We start from the raw sequence: 22,705 nt of genomic DNA, 5'->3' as shown, positions 1-22,705 counted from the left end.
TACACACATATGCCCCTTACAAAGACGGAGTTAAGACACTGTCTTAATGCATGTACAGATGTAAAGTGCCCAGCCATGCACTCCTACACGTTTTGGTTGTCTTCCTGGGTGTCTTATTCGCAATTACAATTTTTCTGCAAATAGCGGCAATTCCAATGTAACTTGGAGTACTGGTTTTGCTCAGAAGGTCTTTTAATTGCTCATCCACTCCTGTATTCTCTCCTTCGTAGTCTTCGTTCATTCTTGTCTGGTGCCTTTTGTACTGTGCTTGCTGAAGGCAACGCACAAAGGCTGCTCTTTCCTGCCGGAGCTTGTTGTTGTCTTCAATAGCTGGGCAGGCAAAGACAACTCTGGTGTGAATCATTTTGCTCCTCCAATGTAGGAGTTGCTATGAAGAATGAATAAGGGGTTAAAAAAAAAAAAAAAGAAAGCGAGAGTGAGAGGGAGTGTGTGTGTATGTGCACAAATTAAGGTTGGGAAAGTGGGAGTGGTGTCAATGAGCAGGCAAGCTAATAGAGTCTTCTGCTCAGCAAGGTCTCACCACGGGTGGCTAGTTCTTCGTGCTGTACCCATTTCATTGATTCGTTTACCAGGATTACAGCCTTGCAAAGTAAGTACATATTTTTTTCTTCCTCGGATACTTTAATTAATGCCTAACTAATAGTTAACAAATCTCAGTTGTGAAACATAAACACATGGAGGGAGTGGGATAAGGAAATTTGTACGAAAAGATATCATGTGGAATTAAAGGAGAAAAAAAGCCTTCCCAAACTACAACATTTGGGTTTCATCCCAAAATTGCTGCATTTGCTATGCTGTATTTCTCCCCCCTGAAAAGATTCATTGGAAGTGGTGACTAGGATCTGGCAGGGCATTAGAAATGATTAAAATATGGTGGTTTATTGCAAATGGCTTTCCCCATATCAGAAGCAGCAGGCTGTGTATGATGCCATGAAAATGCGCCATGTGTCAAAGTAGGATTTAGACTGTTTGTAAGCCTCTATTACAGAGGAATATTCCTCTCATTTTCTGCAGTTGTGTACGCTCTGCTCTGTTTGCTTTGAGTTATTAATCAAGTGACTAATCTGCACTTGTTTAAAGTGAAGGGCAGGAACTTAGGTCCGGTAATTACCAATTTCTTTTCAGTGTGATCATTTAGTTTGGAGAAATCACTGGCTGTTAAGGTATAACAAAGCATATTGTGGTGGCTCATTTCTCTCTTTCCTTCCTGGTGTGACCTTCCCTGCTATATTGCTGATGGTGCTTTTTCCCCAACCGCACGAGACGCTGTGATCCCACATCAGTCTGATGTCTTGTGTTCCTCAAAGAAATGTCTGTTCAGAGGAAATTGTGTCCTTGTTCCATAGCCAGGTACTCTGCCAGGTGGAGAGTTGTCATTTGTGTAGAAGTAAGAATGAATCACAGAAGTGTTTTATTTCCTTTATATTTTGTGTTTGCAGAGTAAGAGCTGAAGTGCGGTCATGTTAAATGCTTGAGCTAGTTTCAAATATTAACGCCTCACTCATGAAACATATGCGTGAGTTGTTTCGTGTAATTTATCCTCTTGGTGGAAGTTTGTTTAAACTGGAGAGACTACAGCGCTAGCACTCACAGCTCCTGAGCTATAAACCCAATACATCCCCTCATCACTGGATGGCCGGCACTGTCACTCTTTATCTGCCACAGATGTCTTCTCCTGGAAGGACTGCTTAACCGAGACAAGAATAAAAGAAATACTTGTTCTGCTTTATCAGATTATCCCTACCATATAACTAACTTGACTTGTCAGACATTTCCACACAGACATTGCTATTCTCCTGATTATATTTTTAAAAGATAAGCTATATTTAGCTTTTCTTTTAGTAAGCAGATAGTAAACAAAGCCTCTCTGTTGTTTTTTTGTTTTGTTTTGTTGTTGTTGTTGCATTCAAGAGTGACTAAGCAAAAATGGTGTCTTATACCAATAAACAAGTTTAAATCAGGTTTTTCTAAACTGGTTCAGTAGCCTTTCAGCTCCCTTCTGTATCTGAAAGCGTTTCTATAACGCTGTGGCAGAGTCACAGTTTTAAGCAAAGCTGGGTGGATCACAGGCTGCCTGTGCTTAGAAGATGCCCGAGTGCCGCAGGCCTGTCTGGAAATGCTGACATACCGCTCTCTCGGGAAAGGAGGGACTCAGCAAACATCCATGCAGCAGGCCTTCTTAAAATTTCATTTTCAATTTTCTGACTCCTCCCTGTTTGAGGGTTCCCTGTGATTACTGACTCAGGAGCTGCCTCTGATTTCTAAGACCGCTAATGGGCAGCTAATGGGCTTTCCTCTGATGGGAGCCTCAACCCTTCTCACTTGACTGGAAATTGCTGTAATGGACTCACAAGGCTTGGGACGCTCATGGCTTTAATGAGATTTAAGATTTTGTAATATTTAACATAGTAAAATTTTTTCCAAGAATATGAATGTCATCATACATTATTAATAAATGGAGCATAAAACCCAGACTGACCAGGTGCAGTTGAAAAAGATGGTCAAATAGAGGTTATTCTTTGCTATCCAGCCCATCATTCAAGGTTAAGGATGAAACTGAGCTTTTTTCCCAACAAAATGCCCAGAATGGGCATATTTCAATAGTAGTGCTAAAAGAAAGAAATTATAAGAGTGGAGAGCTTTACTACTGCCAGAAATCGTTACACTCCGCACAAAAGAAGTTTTGAGAGTATCAGCAGTTACTAGATGAACAAAAGGTAAAAGGTTCACCACGAAATACCTCCTGTTTTCCACACTGAAAAGGAACATCAGAACTTTGTCGAAAATGGTCCAACACGAACAGTATCAGAGTTAGCAATGAGATCAGAAAAGAAGAGTTTTTAAGCCATGGTGCAGCTTTTCACTGGCATAAGGAAGAAGAGTTTCATTCAATTTTGCAAAATTCCGTATTCTATTTTCTTACTCTGAATCTCTTGCAACCCAAGGAAGTGAAACGCAGGTAGCACATACACATCTTTAAATCACCACAGGTTCGCCAATATAGCTGAAAATGCTAATGTTAGAATGACAGCATAGGATTTGCAATATTAAGCCAGAAAGGAACAAGAAGTATTTTTAAGCAGTTATGTTTGCATATTCATTCTTAGCCTGTAAGGAAGATCCAGAGGCCTAAATAGAATAATATCAGGCCAGTCAGCACTAAGGAGTGATATGCTACCCCACTAGCAAATAAGATTTTTTTTCAGGTGAACTGAATGCCCCATTCTGCATTGTGAGATTCTTCATATTGTTTATCTTTTTGAGGGTGGTGGATGTTGAATGACACATTCTTGGTTCCCTGGGTAATTTTCCACCAGCTCCTCAGTAAGAAATACCTGGGAAGTTGGTACTTGCCCCAAATCTTCAAATTTTAGCTGGAGGGAGGGGCGCAGAGACAGAGAGAGAAGGAGGCAAAGTGTACATATGTATTGTGTGTTCGTGTGTGAATGGTTGAGTTAATGGGGAAGATTAATGGTTGAGTTAATGAGGAAGATAAGATAAGTAGCCTATGCAAGGGAGTTTAAGACATGCACAGGCACAAAGGTGGACGTCTGGGATGAGCAACTGCAGAGAGGCATTTTAAAGGATGATTTTACATTTGCTCCTTTGCCCGTGTTGTTCCAAGTTACTCCCTCATCAGCAGTCACCGTCCTTCAACTTCGTTTTAACTTTCTTTTGCCACTGTTCTGTCCAAAGCTCTCCTCCTTTAAGGTGGGTACTAAGCCCATGGTTCCTGGCAAACTTGACTTTTCTGGTAATTAGTTGCTTTCATGCATGAGAAATTGTGACTACGTAAATGAGATAGATGGTTGCAGTGCTGGGCTGGCTCCTTTACACCCATAAGATCTCTGAGATGTGTTTCCTGAACCTCACTCTGATGTCAGCTTGGTGCCTGCTGACACTGTAAAATGGGGTCTCACATGGATAATCTGGCTTTACCAAGCAGCTGCTGGGCAATGCCAGGCTACTAGAAGAGGGACAAGTCCAGCCAGACCCATTCTGAATTCAGGGTTCTGGCCTCTAGATGCTGCAGAGCATACTCGTCTACATTTTTATGTGGAGATAACTTTCTTCAGTGATACATATTTAATGTTTCCCCTCTTCGAAACAAATTCTCTTTTTTTTTTTTCCAGTGGGAGGGGAATTGTTAGCAAACAGTTTGTTGCTAATGCCAACAGTGCGGTGGTGGTTAGGTGTGCTTTTGAAACATGGATTTAAAAAGCCTTGGGTTTATGCCAATCTCCTTTTTTTTTTTTTACTTAATTAGATTGTGCAATGCATTTCAGTAACCTTTTATACAGCATCTTTTAGCCGAAAACAAACCAGTTGCCAAGTAAAACAGTTGCCGTACCAAATAGATCCAAGAACATGTATAAGTTAATTAAAATAAAAATAAAGACATTTATTTTGTAAAAGGCCTTCTGTGATCAAACAGGCCTTACAAGTAAATCAAAGTGTTTTCTCTACCGTGTCACAGGCAAATTATGCACCCGTTCTCTTACTCTCATAAAAATGTATAAATACCACAGATTATTTGGAAGTCATTCACTGCTGTCAAGCACCACAACTGCTCCATAGCATCTCTGTACGATGGTGTCAGATGTTCAGCTAAGTTGGGGCAGTATGACACAGGCACTCAAATAGGAGATTATTGTAATTCAAAATGCCTTTCCAAACTGGGATGAGTGTGAACGGTCAAGAAAGGTACCTTGCTGGAGACCTCTTCCCCTTTCTATCTTATACTTTTCTGCTCTCACCTAGTGAGATCTTTCCTGGCTAGGATGTGAGTGATATGAACTAGGTAAGTAAATGTTTAAGACTTCAGTATTAAGTAGTCAGTTACTGGAGAGAAATCCCTGTCCTTAAGGTGTTTCTCAAAAGATTAGCCAGCTTCCTACCAATATAAGAAATAGATAACTTTCCTTTTCATAATAGGATAGAATAGGACGCCTAAGTCTTCAGTATCAGAGCCTGAAAAGTAAATGTAGATAGGTATGTGTCTGGATAAGAACACACCTTTTAAAATCACCCCTCCACACTATATTTATTCCACTATTTTGTCTTTTTTCCTGGAGAGAGCAAATGCTGGAGACACCTTTTAAGTTCTGTGTGAAATCTTATGCCTTTCGAAGCCTCTCCCAATTTTAATCTTTTCCATTTCCCTTCTGTCTCTCTCAACAGCTTTGATGGAGCTGTTTAACACCAATTTTAACAGATCACCTTTTTTTTAGGGGTACATGATATTGGGTGCAGAGTAGTGTCAAATTCACTATGCCAAAGGGGTCGTTGTCTTTGTGCTTGCTGGTCTAAAGCCAGACTTGCGCTATTGACTGAAATTCTGTGATTCACCCTTGTTAGCTTGAATCTACGCAATCGTGCTTACACCAAAGTGCAATATCAGGTATGTGAAAGCAGTCTGGAGGATGGGAATAGGCTTTTCGAGAGCGGGGACTACAGCAACTGTCCCTCGGGCACCACCCTTCCCATTCCTGACTGCACAGATCATCTAACAGCCCTGTGGCAATTGCAGTTATTAAGAACAGCTAGGAAAATATTTGCAGTTAAAACAGTGTAAGTGATGAGTGGGCATACAGCAGTATTTATTTGGGAGGCCTCCTTTAAGTTTCTAGGACAATCTCAACCTATAGGACCAGACAGCTTTCTGGAGACTTCTAGCAAGGCTGGGGAGAATGGGGAATCATCCCTTAGAGGAAGGACATGTACCAAAGCTAAAGCTTTAATGAACAATTAGCCATGAAGCAAGAGCCAGGAAAGATTATGAGACTATGAAAGGCCTGTCTGAGAGCCAGGAGAGCCCAGAGCATAGGCGAAGTACCTTATAAGTTGGCACATTTTAAGAGTATCAATTAAAAACAGATTAAATTCATACATGATCCAATTTGATTCAATATGCGTGGGTCACCCTGACCTACGCATATTTTCCCAAGTGCTTCTGGTAATAGTGGCTCCATGTAACACATGGCATTGCCAGCTGTCACTTGAAGATGATGGCCATTGCTGAACCACTCCCATTTCCTTGGTTGGACGTGGATGAGAGCTTCCCTCCTCCTCAGGAGCTGCCAGTGTGCTCTGAAGCTGAGTGGGCTTGGTCGAGGGTCTCCTCTCCCTGAAGGTTCAAGCTTCCCAGTCCCCATACTGGTATCCAGCCTCCTTCAGTGCTCTGACCCAGCCCCACCACAGCAGGAGCCAGAATTAACTCTGAGTCATCCATCTCTCTTTTCCCTTTTCTGTTTCAGGATGACAATGGACGCTCTGCAACTAGCGAACACTGCTTTTGCAGTTGATATGTTCAAAAAACTGTGTGAGAAGGACAAAACAGCCAATATTATTTTTTCCCCACTGTGTACCTCAACGTCTCTGGCTCTGGCATATAAAGCTACGAAAGGTGATACTGCAGACCAAATGAAACAGGTAAGCTGTCAGCATCCTGTTCTATGGCTGCAAAATTATATGGCTGTCGGAGGTGGCTTTCTTATTTATTGTTGTTAAAATTCTGCTGGATGTCTGGTTCCCTTGTAAGCCAGGCTGCAAACCACCCACCTGAAAGTCCTGAGTGGTTCCACACTCCATGGCCCCACACAGCAAAAGACGTTGAACATCTGGCATAAAGAAAAAGTTTCTTAAGCATGTACAAGGTGGAAGGGGACATGGCAGACTCCTCAACAGTTGCATTAAAGCCTTGTCTCCTTTTAGTGTGGTGTTGATTCTGGCTGTAAGTCACAGTCAAGATCACTGCATTTTCTGGATAATTGGTTTTTTTTCATTATTCAAGAATGCCTAAGCTTTATAGAATTGGAAATAATTTTACCACTATCTGTCAGCAGCAAGTGGGCTTAGCAGCCATGTCACTGACATTTCGTCTTTCTCCTGCAATACTGCTGAGAGGAGGTGGATGCAGCAGAAGGCGGCACAACTTCAACGATGTTTCTCCTTACAAGCAGCTCATGATGTTTAAGGGGTTTCCAACACCATGATGCAGCATGGCAGTCATGATGCAATCAGTTTATCAAGCTCACTCTGCTGTGCAGGGAGGTAGCCTGGCAGCCTCTTCTGCTGCCTCTGTGCGAGCAGAGATTGGCGTAGCTCCTTTTTATCCCAGTGAGGGTAGCCACGCTTTCTGCAGTTACCTAAAGGTGGATGAGAAGCAAATTCAGTATGCATTTATATGCTGATTATCACCTGGCTCTGAGGGATGTTCTGTATATTTGAATATATTTTCCCTCCTTTGGGAATTCCTCCCTGCACTTCCTCGTTCACTGAAGGTACCCCGAGCACAATCTCCTGTGCCCCAACTCATGCCACAGGGTACAATGAGTCTTGCACTATTTGCAGAGCTGCACAGCAATATATCCATGAAGATCTTCTAGGCATTGCACATTTTTCCAAACAAACAGCATTGTTTTGAAAAAAAGATTAAAAATTAACTCTAGGTTTTTTGTTTTTTTAAAAAATTTAAATCACACCCTGCAGCTTCCTCACCATGTCAAAATTAAAGAATTGTCTTTCTAATGGGAGAGTTCAAAATATTAACCTGCGCTTAATTTTGTTTTCACTTGTGTGTGCAATTTGCTCTGAACCATCCCATAGTAAGTTAACGTACACATCCACAAATGGAGCTCTGTTACACAAGAACATTTATGTTTCATATTTCTCAAGTGATATATAAAAAGTGCTGACTACAGATACTAAGGAGAACTTGGTATGTTTTTAAATGCAATACCTCCTATTTTCCATGTCTATTCTAGCTTCTGCCTGCCCCTGAGTTTGTGCTTGGGTTTTAAATACTGGATACGGAAGGAGCCAGGTTGGCAATCTTACTCTGGAATATGAGTTAACAAACTTGTGCCAAAAGCTCTCCCAGGTGGAGAAGTTGCGGTAGCGTAGCTTTCTCCCCAGATGTAGTTTCCAGGCACAGAAGCTTTCTGCACTTAACATGCTAAGAAATAAAAACTGTTGGAGGAAAAGGAAATAAGTTGAGAAGGTTGTTTCTGAGGAAATGACCGTGGAGTTTGGCTATGAGAGCTCTGCTGGTGCTGTGTCCTCAGGAGCTTATTTCCTTCTGCTCCCACTGAGCAGGCAGAGGGGAGGACCCAGAGGGGTGGCTAAGGCAGAGCCGCAATTTGGCATGTCTGTGAAGATATGATGTCTTCAGGGAGAAAGAGTGGGAGGGAGGGACAAAGGGAAAAGAAGGTTGCGAGTGCCTGCTGTGCCTCATGCGGGAATTTGAGATGGGTGAGGAGGGTTGGGCAGGCTGCCTGTAATGAAACACTCACCATCAAAGACCCTGTAATAAGCAGGCGTTAGAAGTTCAATTCATATTTACAGGGTTATTTTCAAACAAAACCAGCAGTAACCTCTCACCTCTAGTGCCTAAAAGCAGCGAGTTTTAGGTCACCCCAGCACTTCCTAGAACTGGGCTTGTCATTCCCGGGAGCTGGGAGGTGGCCATGTGTCGGTCAGCAGCCCTACCTCCAGCTCATACTTTGTCTAACAAAACAGACAGACTTATCTGATCAATTTTTGCTGAGATATCATGTGATGTCACGTATCAGTCACAGCAATCAGAAAACTTGATGATCTGTTAAGCATTTTTAAAGGTGTAGCCCACTTCTAGAAAGGGGGCTAACTGGGACCCTCATTTATCTGGCTTAAAAGCTCCAGTTTTTTGAACAGGAATGTAAGTTTGGTGAAAACGTTATGACTCCATACAGAGTTTTAATTGACTAAGCCACATCACCAGCATGAACAGCTCTATTGATTTCTTTGGACTGCTCACAGGAAAGAAATGCGTTTGGTTAAAGTTCTGGTAGGATCAGATTTTTAGATTTATGTCAGGATGTTAAATAAATAAATGATTTTTGAGTAACAACAGCGAGACGCTGTGTTGTTAGCTTAAATATGAAAAGCCAGAGCTCTGGTCACAAATGAGCATTATTTTTTGCTAAGCTGTTAGGAAAGTTTAGGTAATAATAATAAAAAAGATGCTTAGTATTTTATTATGTTCATTTAACAGGTACTCCATTTGCAAGATGTCAAAGATGTTTCTTTCGGGTTTCAAACAGTAACTTCAGATGTTTCCAAACTCAGCTCTTTCTTTGCACTGAAAATGGTCAAACGGCTCTTTGTAGACAAGTCTGTTAATCCTACCACAGTAAGTACTGCAGAAAAGCCCTGGTGCTATGAATTGCTTGGCCAGCATGTTGACGGGTTATGGTGTCAGACTGCAATGTTATTTAAAATAGATTCTCTCCCTTTTGGCTGTTACTTGACTAGAACAGTGTAATATTCTCTACTGCCATAAAAGTTTGTAGGAGGATGGATGAGTGCGGTGCTTGAGGCCAGGCTACCCAACTATTACAACACTTTTAATCCTTTCATTAATATGCTTTAGGTCATTAGCTCAGTATGTTTTGAATGCAACATAACTTCTATACCACATCAAGGTCTTTGCATTCTAAGTATGAGCAAAAAGGAGTTTTAAAAAAATTTGACAGTGCAAGTGTATGTCCAGTGCACACACCCGAGTAATTACTGCATAAGCTGTAGTTTTACTAATCTGTTTGAGGAGGCAGAAGCCTGGCTATTGAAACAACACAAGTGAAGAAGGTGGTGTTTCACCTTATAACTTGTGGACTTTGCAAATAACTGAGAAAAATGTTGTGGGTTTTTTTTTCCCCAAAGTTGCCTTTGAATAGGGCCCCAAGCAAGGAGAACATCAGCCTAAGAATGATGTTTCAGAAAACTCTACATGCTTAAATGATGCTATATTCAGATTGCCTGCTGTTCAGCCTCTGCTACGGCAAAGGCCAATACCCATCCACAGCAATAAATGTCTCATCTGGTGAGGACAGACATGATGTGAGCAACTGGTGGCCTTTATCTCAGTCCTCTCTCTTACACAGGCCTGGACTGAGGGCTGTTTTATCCTTTCAAACTCTGGCAACATGGTCACTCCCGCAATACCAAAGTTACTTTAGCTGCTGATGTAACGCTACTGGACTGAAGACAACCTTGGGAGTGATATGCCGAATGCAGCTGTGCGTCCTGGTTGTCACCTGCTGTTATTTAATAGCTGTCCATCATAATAAACTCCCCAGCTCTCCCATGGTGAAGCTTGGGATGCTGATGTTGCAGGTTCTGTAAAGAGCCATTGAGTGGATGGCATTTAACCAAGGAAGACTTTGGTGCCCTGTGTCTTTCAGGACTTTGTCAACTCCACAAAGAGGCCTTTTCCATCTGAACTGGAATTAGTGGAGTTCAAAGAAAAGACTGAGGAAACCCGACAGAAGATCAACCAGTCTCTTTCAGAGCTAACTGATGGTGAGTACAGCTTAACCTTGCAGATGCTATTTGCCTCTTTGGAGAAAGAGATCTTTGTCCTCATGATACCTCTTTATTAATGCTTTTAGAAGTAAATACATAGTGAAAGCAATGGGACTAGACCTACTATTTGGATTCATGAGAATTAGCGACATCAGCCTGTTTTGAAATCACTAACTTTACTACTGCAGCATTTCTGGAGATGGAAATGTGAGGCTGACCTTGCATTAGCCGTGGGGAAAGCTGCTCATATTTGATTGCAGCAGGACAGTTTGAGAGAATGAAAGCTCCAGGCTGCGGAGCTTCACAAACATCTGACATCAATACATCGAACACAGGCCCTGGTTTCATTTAGAAGTTTTATTGTAATGGGAAATACTTGTTGGACTCTGAATTTCAGGCTCTTAATAGCTCAGCTCAGCTAAGCTGCTTTTACCAGCAAGGGTGCCACAAGCAGATGCGTGTCTCTTATTTGCCTTCCTGTGGAAATGGGGCTGTGGGCACTTTTCCCGCAGTGCCGCTGAGCCACCAGCCACTGGGCCGAGTCACAGGAGGTGCACATCGATGACCGTGAGAGTCCCTGGGCAGAGCCTGCCCAATCTGTGGGGGCAGAGGTCTGGCCCTGGCCCATGTGAGCATGCAGCACCCATAATGGAGCCTGTTTGCAGCCTGTGCAGAGGTACCTCTGGGGTCGCTTGCTGCCTGTTGCCATCGTGGAGTACAAATATGAAACCATGGGTGCATGAGTCTGGTCCTTCCCAGGCTGGCAGAGGTGGAAGCACTTTGCCCTGCCTGTGCAATTCGTGCATGAAGGCAGGACTTGCCTCCCCAGTGCTCTGAATTCAGTGTCTTTTATGGCAGTGCTTGTACAGGTCTAGAACAGAGTGAGGGGGGACGACAACATTTCCATATTCTTTCTGAAGTCTGTGGCAGTATTTGGTTATGAACTGTCATCAGAGCAGCATTTTTTGTTATTCTGGTTATTTTATTCTCATGTATCCATCTAGAAATTAGTAGCTGCTAATCTGGAGCTTCCCTTCAGGTCTTGCTCTCCAAATGACAAATGCTTTTCTGCTTACACCTGTTAAATTTCACTGAAAATTCAGTACCTTCTTTAAGGTAATGAGCAAAAGCAGTAGACATATTTTTGATCCCATGCTATATAAGCCAAGAAAATGTGTCATTTGGAAGATCTGCCTTGATCCCAAATGCCATTTCAAAAATTAAGCTTCAATTTTAAGTAAGTGCTTCTTTTTGAAATTTTCCATTAGAATTAAAGTCTTTTATCTGTGAGGTGCAGGACACAATTTTTCTAATTCGGTGAAACATTTCCATATTCAGTTGAAGCAATCAATGTACTGATAATGTATTGTTGTATTAACAACCCTCTTAAACCTGTTCACAGGCAAAATGGAGAATATTTTGAATGAGGATAGTGTCAGTGACCAGACTCAGATCCTCCTAGTTAATGCAGCTTATTTTGTCACAAACTGGATGAAGAAGTTCCCAGAGGCAGAGATCAAAGAATGTCCTTTTAAAATCAACAAGGTATGTTGTGGAAAAAAAAAGAAAAAGACTACTGTTTCCACTCAAGAAAATGCAAACTTTGCGCTAAGGAAATCCCAATGAGAAAATGAGAAATGTTTATTATTACCATGGCATTCTTAGACTCTATCTAAACTTACATGCTGTTGCAAAGATCCCTAAATCAGTTTGCTCATCGTGTTGTTTTAAAACTTTGCTGGTGCTTTCACATCCATCTTTCAAAGGCCCAGTGTGAAAACAGACTCTCCTGTTAGTATAGACAACAGGACCTGAGTACAAGTGATCAGAAGCAACCACTGCCTACAAGGAGATGCACATCTCCAATATGTTGCTATTTTATTAAGTAGAATTCCTTTCCACTTTTCTTTGGAAAGCTGCCTACTGTAAAAAGCCAACAGGGTCTCTTACAGCTGGTTTCATTACATACGAAAGCCACCAAATTCTCTGATGGTGACTCAATGTATCATGGGTAGCTTCTTCCAAGAGATGGCAGCCTGTACCAGAAGCCACATCCCAAAACCAGCAGCACAAAACATTGCGTTTCTCGTGGTCACAGAGCTAGTGAAACATCTACAGCTGTGAGGTCTCTGAGTGTAGCCCTTAGGTGCCTGGCACTGTGCCTTCCTCTTCAGGAATGGCACCCCATCAATCTTCCTCTTTCCAGTCAGGCTCAGGACTGCAGCCCTCTGCATGTCAGCCCTGCTTAGCCAAGAGGTCCAAGTGAGTGCAACACCTATGGCTGTTGCCTTCAGGAATCTGTGACCAGTGATGAATATTGTGATCAGACAGTCAGCTTTAAACAAAGATATAAAACTGCGCAACATTTGTGAGACAAAGAGATTATACTCCAAATATATACATACATACATGCACATGTATATAGAAGTGCATGAGAAAAGTTGGAGTTTCAGGTTCACTGAAATTGTTCATAAATTACCACATCAGCTGACAGTTTCAGCTAAAAATGTTTTTAAAATTATACAATCAACACTAAAATTTTAGAGTGAAGCATGTCAAGTTTTTTTTCCCTAAAGTAATATTTTTCTACTGAATTTGAATTTTAAGTGAGTTTCCAGGTGAACAGAACAGTTTGTAAATCTTCCCTATGAAATAAAGAGTTTTGTTTCATTTTGTTTCAGTCATGAAAAGCAAAGACATAGGGCTTTAGGTAAGCCTGAAATTTCTTCTTATTCTGTTTCAGCTCCTGAACTAAAATATCAATTACTCTTATGAACAGCTTGACCTTCACTGTTGAGATGTGCTCAGTGCTTGACACTTACTGGCATTACAATGCCCTGTAGACTGTATAGTTTATAGGACTCAGTGAAACAGGCATGAAGGCCCACCAATACTAAGAAAATTTTTCTTTTAAGGCACATCCCCAATTATGTTGCTATTTTATTAATTCCATTCCACTTTTCTTTGGAAAGTTGCCTACTGTAAAAAGCCAACAGGGTCTCTTACAACTGGTTTCATTACCTATGAAAGCCACCAAATTTTCTGAAGGTAACTTAATGTACTGCTTCCAAAGCTTACAAACTTTCCTCTCTCACCATCTTACTTTACCTGTGAATTAAAAGGAATGCTAAGTTGTTTCCTCCGTGTTTTGCAGACTGAAACTAAACCAGTGCAAATGATGAATCTGGAAGCTACTTTTTGCCTGGGCTATGTAAAAGAATTAAATGTTGCCATCCTTGAGCTTCCATGCCTTAACAAACATATAAGCATGCTCATTCTGTTGCCCAAAGAAATTGAAGATGAGACCACTGGCTTGGAGCAGGTGAGAGGAACAAATAGAATTGGTATGGTGCTTCCCTTGGAAACAGCCTGCTTATAATGCCATATGCTTATGGAAGGTTTTTGTTATTTAAGTGCTATATAGAAGGAAATAAAAAGTAAGTTTCCTGTGAATTTACCTTCTCATTCTACCTCTCTGTTCCTGATCTCGTATTTGTGACATCATTGCTTCCACTGTGGCCATGGGTGAGGCTGTGAACAAGGCTTTGTTTTAGATGGGATATGCTCAGGAAACAGTGTAAAGTGCAGAAGGTGCCCATGATGCGCTTTAGGAATCTGCATCAATTTGAAAATCTGGAGCCCGAAAATAATTTTCATCTTAAGATTTTTGTTCTTGCTATAGTAAACTGCTTAAAGTCATACTTACTGGGTATTCAGTAGTGCTGAAATTATTCACTCTGGTGAACTCATTTTTTCAGTTGACATGTATCTGATTTATTTTACTAAGGTCTTACACTTCTCTAAGTTTTAATTTTGAGCAGAGGTGCCTGAAAATGAGCCATTTTTTATTACAATTGCACATAAATTTGAAAATGAGTAAGGCATTTCCTAGAGAACAAACATTTCTTATGTCATTTCTCTATGAAAATTATAGAGCATATTTTTGCCTCTCTTCAAAATTTAAGGATTAAGAGATAGATGATCACACAAGTCTCCTTTCTAATTTGTTGCAACTGACCATAATTTTAAAGGCAGAAGGAATCTGCCTTTGCAACTGTAAGGTACTTTTATATGTAGCAGTAAATTACAGAACACACATATCTTAATATGCAAGTGAGGCCTTTCCTGATACCAATTTGTTGTGGCCCCAGATTCTGCCTCCTCACTTCCCAGTTTTAAAAAAATTGCTCAAACAGCTGCATATTTGATTGAGATCAGGCTCTGGATTTGGAGTATTTTTCTTTCCCAAATACCAGCAATTTCATTACTCTGTAGGGTCAGGAATCAAGACTTTTGGATCTGCCAGTCAGCTGGGTGTAGCCTGGGTAGAGACTGTCTTTCTCAGGTCCCTTCATAGGGTTGTTGAGGTGATTGCTTATCAAAAGCTTGTAAGGGGCTAATAGTCAGAACACGCACATACAGTGGAGTTGCTCGAGACGCTGGATTAAATCATACTTGCATCAATATAACTGAGAGTATGTTAATCCTGAATGCTACTGCTGTGAATTCAGAAGCAAAGGTTTCCTTTTGGACTTTATTTTTTGGGGGCTTGATAAGAGTTGGAAGTTCAGGAATGGTCTTTTTTTTTCCTGTCTTTCCTTGGACTGCTCATTAATTTCTGTTGTTCCTTTATGTCTTCAGCTGGAAAAGGCACTCACCCCTGAGACATTATTACAGTGGACCAATCCCAGCATGATGGCCAACACCAAAGTGAATGTATTTCTTCCAAAGTTTAGCATGGAAGGTGATTATGACCTGAAGCCAATTCTGGAAAGCTTGGGAATGAAAAATGTCTTCAATGAGAGCACATCAGATTTCTCTGAGATGTGTGAGACAAAAGGTGTGGTTTTGTCAAAGATCATCCATAAAGTCTCTTTGGAAGTAAATGAACAAGGTGGCGAGTCCCGAGAGGTACCAGGATATCGGATTCTGCAACACAAAGACGAATTTAAAGCTGACCATCCATTTATCTTTTTGTTTAGGCATAACAAAACTCGCAACGTGATTCTTTCAGGCCGATTCTGTTCCCCTTAAGCAGGGTGTGTTCATTACGAAAAAGCACAATTACATTTATGGTGGTGCATGTTCCTGTAAAGCTTGGCATCCTGACTATCACTTTTGAAAGGAAATCTAAGAGTTTCATATATCAGCTGGGTAATACAATGTACTCTACATATGCAGCAGAACTAGTTTATCTCCTTATGTTTCATCCCCTTAAGTTGAAGGATTCCCACTGTGAAGAACACATCGTATTTTACTGAGAAGTATCCCAGCCTCAGTAGCAACTGTATTTTGTACCTCTGTGACATCTTTTTCCCGAAACAAAGTGAACTGAAAGCCTGTTTTAGATAGACCAGGAATTGGAAAGGGCTCTGGGAGGAAGAGCTGCATTCCGGCTCCCTAGCCAAACCACTCTCCCTCATGACCCACGCTCTGTGGATTCCTACTGCCTAGAAGGGGAAAATGTGGACATGTGGGGTGATAGCCCTCCCCTTGTACCTGGCTACACTCTGGTGGTCCAGAGTGCCCTACCAGACCCTGCCAATGCCCAGTGAAACAGTGCCCATGTTCTGGAGCGTAGCTAGACAATTCAGGCCAGCATCAGAGTTTGCATGTGTGAAACAGCAGCTGCACAGAGACCTATAAATGCAAGAGGCAAGAATCATGGTGACAAAATGTATACCCAGAAGTCTCTTCAGTGTGAGCTACGTTAGTTCCTAGATTGGGGAAGTTGGACTGTGCTGCGTGGGATTTTTTTGACTCAGTGCCCTTCAGACATGGAAGATGGGACCAGTTCACTGCAGCTACGAGGAGCCCTGTTGTATGTATCCTGAGAAAAAGAATGTTATGCAATTCTAGGATAGAAAACAGTTGCATTAATACTGGAAGTGCCACGCTTTTGACATACAGATTATCTGCCATTTCTAGTTCTGGATTCAGCATTAAGGAGACTCCATATAATTGCATAATGTCTGAGGCATGAGAAAGAAATAAGGACTTCAACTTGAGTGAGATTAACATTGTAATTACCAGTCTCCAAATTCCATATGATATCATGGTAATCAGATTTCATTTCTATCTAAAGACTGTCTGCTGCATATGTTCAGTACTGGTTTACCTAATTACTATTCAGAATAAAGCACTATAAAACCTGTGTCAAATGTCTGCAATACCTCCAGTGTCAATCTGTGTGTTCACTCTTGTGTGTTCACTCTTCACCTCCAATAAATGACAGGAATGGAAATGAACAGATTCACTTAGGTCACAAAGTCAAAATAAAAAAACTAAATCAATGTCTCGATTGCCCTTCTGGACCACATGATGATAGTTCCCAGTAAGGACTATGTTACTAGCTGGTCACAATATACAGAGAATTCAGTTACGTATCCTCAAAAAATGGGAGCATTTTACTTGAGAATTCCGCTTGGTGCTTCAGGTCGGAAAGAAACTGGAAAGAGATTTCTAAATGGGAACATGCAACCCATAATATGCATACTTATCTTCTAACATCAGAGAACAGCACGGTTGTTATTGTGATTTTGGAGACAGGAGTTCTGTTTTGATTCTTGACCTTGCCAACCCATGAGAAGGCTTTAGTCAGAATGATTCAGTGGTTTTACCACTTTCCTTCCCTCTGTGGACCTTTAATGGACTCTAACACATTTTAATACCAGAGGGTTAACTGGAGTCACTGGCCCATGTCTTTGAAGGTACTGAGGGGACTAACCTCCACCAAAACCAACGAGAGGTGAGACCCTGCAGACCTCTGGGGGTCTTTGCTGATATGCATCAGGTGTCCTGATACATGTATAGGAGTCAGAAGAAGAATGCAAAATATAAAAATTACTTTGCAGCCCATCCTGTCTGAGAAGGAATGGCCTGCAAATATCTTTACCAGCTCAATAACTTCAGTGATAGCGGAATGACTGGGAAATGTTTTATACACCTTGTCATTGTCTGATCTGTTTTGGAGGCTGGGGTCAGAGTTATCCAGAGCTGTTGTCACTGTGGTTTCTACTGGTTCTCCTGTAGGAGGTCAGTCCGGGCGTTGCACTTGCAGTTGACAACTGACTAAGCAGCTACACAGGCAGTCCGTACATAGGCAAGATGGACTAGTCTGTACACTTTGCGTTTGGGCACTGACTCTTCGTTGGGTAGTTCCAGTTGTCCAGCAGGCCATATCACACTTATTGCTACATCTATGCTGGTCTGCTAGACTGCTGAAAACCTCTGGCAGATTGCCCCATCCCTCTTTTTCTACCTGGATGAGATGTCCTGAAGGAGAAAAGTTCAGACATCACTCTCTCAGCTTTTTCGGGTTCTGAAAACATTGCAGTCTGGGAGCCAGTCTTCATTCAGTGGAGCTCATACTCAGTTTAAATGTTGCTCAGAGCATTTAGCACATCCACACAAATTCACGTAAGCATGTCTTCTCAGAGAGTTCCTTGTGATAGCTTTGCCAGGAAGGGTTATCCCACGAAAGCAGAGAGAAACACCGCCTCAGAGTGGGGCCCGTCTTTCTCCACCTCCTGACTCATGCCCAGGTATCCCAGCCTATGCAAGGCAAGCAGATGTTGGAGATACAAAGCTGTCTTACTCTACAGAAGGCAAACCCATTTCTTGGTCATTTATAAACAGGGCGGCTTGCCCATGAAAATCTAGGTTCATTCTCAGCTTCATTTTTCACTTCTGCCTCTTCTCTCGACCAGTCCCAGTATGAAACCTATCCATCTTACAGCATGTGAGGGAGAAGTATCAGCAAGGCTCCTGCTGGTGCGAGAAACACTGTTACGATCTATTGTTTGGTTCCACCCGTGCTGGCCTCTGGGCCTTGGGCAAGAAATTGCATGGGAGGACATGGGAAAACATGTGTGGGAGCCTGTCTATAGGAACACTTACGTGCTGAAAGGTGTTGGTTATGACGAAGAAAGTGAACATAGCTGAGGACTTGCTCAGGTCGCCCAGCTGCTCCACCTCACCTTTCAACAGAGCATTTCCAGTGATGGGTGACGGCCCTGATGGAAGAAAGCAAGCCGTGGCTAGCTATTGCAGGCAGTTGCAAATTGCAGTATTGTGTATCTAGTCATCTCACCACTTGCTCAGCTGCACAGTCATTGCCCACTCCTTGCTGCCAGCATTTTGTAGAAGAGAAGGGATACATCTTAATGTCTTCTGGTAACAAAAGTTGTTTGTGGGGAAGAGCAGTTTGGTTTTGAATCTTGAAAAATGCTACCTAGAGCCCATTGGCCCCACTGGAAAAGCAGTACAGTTTTGAACCCTGAATATACTATCCTAAGGGCCTAGAAAAGGCACAATTGGCACATACATTGACATTTCCTGAGGCAACGCAGTTAAACTGATGTCAAGGAAGTTCTGAGGGAATATATGTACAGAGCAAGTAAAATAAATCAGTGGAGGAATTAGGTTAATGCAGGAGAGAGGGAGAAAGCACAGAGACTGGAAGAAGGAAAATCTCGAAAGACACTCAAAAATACTTAGATTGTCACTGAAAAGAGGCTAGGACTCATAAAAGCAGAAGAAGAAAAGATACATGGTAAGGCAATGTGCAGAAATAAACAAAAAAAACCCCAAACAGATAAAGAGACAGAAAGAACCGAGGAGGAAGACTGAGGAACACTACAGAAACATGCAGGAAGGAAGAACTGAATGGCAAATGGAAGCAAAAAAGTGAGGAAAAGAATAGGGATAACAAGACCATTCATTCTATCATTGTATCCTCCCATTGTTTACAAATCCCTCTTTTCGGATGGGCACTGGGACACTTGGTTGAGACCTTGGTAGAGGAGCAGGGAACAGCAAAGCTGGTGGGAGCTGCGCCTGAGGAAGAGGGTGGCCCAGCTTCAGCACTAGAAAGGAGGTGTGGGAAGGGCAAGATGGGGCTGGGAGGCCTTCTTCCTCTTCCCTCCTTTCTCTCCTCACCATGTCTGATCCCTCAAATATCCTATGAATCCAAAGCTGTTTTTATGATTTGTAGGAAGAAAGAAGAGGTGAGAAAGGGAAGACAGAAAATTTTCAGCTTTGCAAAGCCACATACAACCCTAGAGGACTTAATTTTGACCCCTGAGACCAGCTGCCATAACCCAGTATTGCACCTGAGCTCAGTGGTGCTGATTAGGGGAGATCAAACACTGTGCTGGTGCAGCTCCATGCTTCCCATCTCTTTACTTCCATCTGATTTTGTGCTGGAGACATAACCTGTGTGATCAACCACTCTTGGCCTTCTGTTATTCTTAACTCCAATGATTTAAAAGAATACCCCCTGGCTGGAGATTCCTGTTACAGTTCAAGGAAATACTTTTTCCCCTCTCTAATTAAGCTCCTTCCATATGCATAAAGCTGACTCCTTACCTAAGAGAGATAGATGACTGTAGGCAACATAAAGCTCATGCATTTCCCATTCATTTGTTCTATCTCTGCAAGCAAGCTCAGCTCCAAACAAGGCTTCTCTGAATCCTGGCATGAACCCTGCACACCTCTGTGTCCAGGCCAGACCCCACCAAATTTGAAAGGGACTGTGCATAGCAGTACAGCCATGGATCTCCAGGGTTAATACCCAGGTTTGCAGTTGAGAGTGACTTGGCATTGCAATTAAGAGATGCTGTCAGCAGATATTGCCTGACAAACTTGTTCGGCAGCTTTGAGAGAAATATTACTAGCGTATTGCTAGATACAGGTATAGATATAGAAGTCTTCTGCAGGAAACTTCATGGCATTTGCATTAAATTGCAACATGCTGCTGTCAACAATTGTTTGAGAGGCTGAACTTTCCCACAAGAGAGTGGGAGATGTTTGTAATACAGTATTCACAAGAACGTGCTCCAGAGCTCAGCTGTTGTGTTCTTCATTTAACCTCTTTGGGCAAGAAGGTAAACAATTATTTTTTCTTTCTTTTTTTTTTTTTTTCCAAAAATAACTTGTGATTTTTTTTTTGGCAGATCCAAAGAGGTCTACAGATTGGTAAAGTAAACATCATGTTTACAGATGGGACAGATAGGGAGATGCCTTTACAGGCTGCAGGCAGCAAAACACGCTGTTAAAATTCAAATGACTCAAGAGCTCACACAAAGGGGGCTGGTCTTCAATGGGACATAGATGGGGAATTTAGGAAGACATGTCCAAAGCTGTGAATCTAAAGATTCTTGCCTAAATTTCACAGACTTTTGAATCTGAAATTTCCCCAGGACCTCTCTGCACATCCAGAAAGCTCTAGTTGCCACAGGACTGATCAGCTCAGTGCTTATACCAGAAAGCAGATGCTTTTCTGCCTATAGCTCCAGAAAGGCTGAATGGCAGGCTCTTTCAGAGCACTTCTACCCACTCTGGTAAAAATGGTCTTCACAAGAAGTGATGGTGCTGATGACCTGGACAAACTCACCCACAAAGTGGGAGAGACAGGTTAATTTCCCTTCTTTACTCAGCTTTTAGACGAGAGAAAGGACATGCAATTCTTTGACTGGATACTTAGGTGTTTCCCCTGTACTTTGATCCCTGCTGCCAGGGGATTGTTTATGTTCTTAAACGATGACTATATAAAATATGAAGAGTGGAGTGGTATTCAGATTTTGTTTTGTTAGAGAGGATGCTAGTCTTCGCTATCAACGCGCTTGGGTTTGGCAATGATGTTTAAAAGCTTGCTGAGAAGCCTAAGCAGCTGCACGCAGGCATAATAAATAATTTGCCACTGTACGGTCCGTAACAGGTCAATGTACATCCATGTCTGTTTATGCAGGAATAATTGGCCTAGAAAAAGGTAGAAAAGATACTGCAGGTACTGATGCAAAATAATAAAAGCAGTCAGAAAAAATCCTTTCTGGCATAAAAGTAGCAGCCTGAGAAGCTAAGTTGTTCGGAAAATCAACTTGGTAACATTTCCCTTGAAAAGTTATTTTGTACTGAAATATATTGGGTTTGAATTTAAAGCATGTTACTTCAGAAAAGTTTTGTGTCACTTAGGGATGATTACAACAATTTTGTGTTGTAGGAAATGTCATTTTTCTCATGTGCTGTTTGTCCCTTTCACTCCAAAAGTCACTCACTTGGAAAAGTCTTTTTGTATAAATGGTCATGAAAAATAAGAAAGTCACTTCTACCAATCATAGATTTTTCCATGTGAGGAGACAGTACTATCTGGCATGTGGTCCTTTTCTAGGATAGATACATGTAATTTCTACAAATTCTGTGTTCCTTTGTCTGTGAGAAATGAATGTGCATTAAAGCACCTTAATGGGAGGCAGATTGAATAAGTAAAACATGCAATAGGAATTATCATGTGGCATCAGGGAAAACAGGTTCCTTCTTGCTTACCTTGTATTAAATACAGAATTACCTTAAAAACAAGGCTACAGCCCTCTTACCCTCCCCACCTTATTTACTGTCTCCTCCTCCTGACTGCGTAATATAATCTAACACACCTGTTAATTATGATAGCTTTGAGCACAGGTTTTTTTTCTTTGAGAGTTTTTGTCTTGGTTTTATCTACAACAAACTGTAAAGGGAGAACAGATCATGAATACTTATAGAAAAGGAGCGTTCTTCATTTCACACAGCCATGGAAGAAGTCTGTCATCTTTACAAGGTCTCTTGTATGCAGTGGTTCCTTCTGAAGGAAGCTCTTTTCCTGGGTAGCTTCTTGCTCACATATAACAGCACCAGCAATTTCCATCTGCCGGACTATGTTACAAGCTACTGAACCATGATGCAAAGCATCTCCCTTCATCAGCTGTAAAGCCCCAACCCTGCTTGCTGTCTCTGCACTATTGCTAATGTTCAGTGCAGACGCTTTGGCTAGTGCAGAACAGCAGCTATGATCTTCCTGGAATACTTCTTTTGATCTTGCATCTTCTCTCCTTACCACTCCAAGATCTTTTAAAAGTAACATTACCGTTTTTTGTCCACTATGTAGGTGTTCTCCAAACTCCACTGTCCTCGCAGTAACCCCAAAACTCTCACTGATTGAATCATTACACAGATGACACACATGGCTTTATGGAATCATTCATGCATGCGTGCCCACCCCAATTTAGATTAAGCAAGCTCTCTAAATCCTTTCATTCTGCAGTAAGAAAGTTCCTCCACCAGCCCACACCTCCCCTTCCTTGCTTTGGGTTTCCAGGGTAGTTCCCTAAGTAGTTCCCACTCACAAAACCATGGAGTTGGCCATAGTGTTTGCACCTGGACGTCTCCCTGAGGACAGCCTGCTGCTTTTCCTAAAGGAGCAGCCACCTTGGTACGCTAGGCACTTGCTTTTAAAACCTGTTCCCAGCTCCTGGGCTTTCCCTCCACGCTTGGCAGTCAGTCCTCTCCCTGCAGGGTGGGGTGG

The 22,705-nt window shown here is 41.9% G+C and overlaps 1 protein-coding gene across 1 annotated transcript; it reads left to right on the top strand.

The window, feature by feature from the left end:
• Positions 1–475: 475 nt before the first annotated feature.
• On the top strand, positions 476–15,399 carry SERPINB5 (serpin peptidase inhibitor, clade B (ovalbumin), member 5). Its single transcript, XM_009696882.1, has 7 exons — positions 476–610; positions 6,279–6,453; positions 9,056–9,193; positions 10,245–10,362; positions 11,768–11,910; positions 13,520–13,687; positions 15,007–15,399. The coding sequence occupies exons 2-7, from the start codon at positions 6,280–6,282 to the stop codon at positions 15,397–15,399; spliced, it is 1,134 nt and encodes a 377-aa protein (XP_009695184.1). The 5' UTR covers positions 476–610; position 6,279.
• Positions 15,400–22,705: the final 7,306 nt, after the last annotated feature.

This window comes from Cariama cristata, unplaced genomic scaffold (genome assembly GCF_000690535.1).
Source record: "Cariama cristata isolate BGI_N322 unplaced genomic scaffold, ASM69053v1 scaffold9583, whole genome shotgun sequence".
In the NCBI taxonomy this organism is placed as follows: Eukaryota; Metazoa; Chordata; class Aves; order Cariamiformes; family Cariamidae; genus Cariama; species Cariama cristata.
The sequence above is the reverse complement of the archived record's forward strand: the minus strand, read 5'-3'. Positions and strand labels throughout refer to the sequence as shown.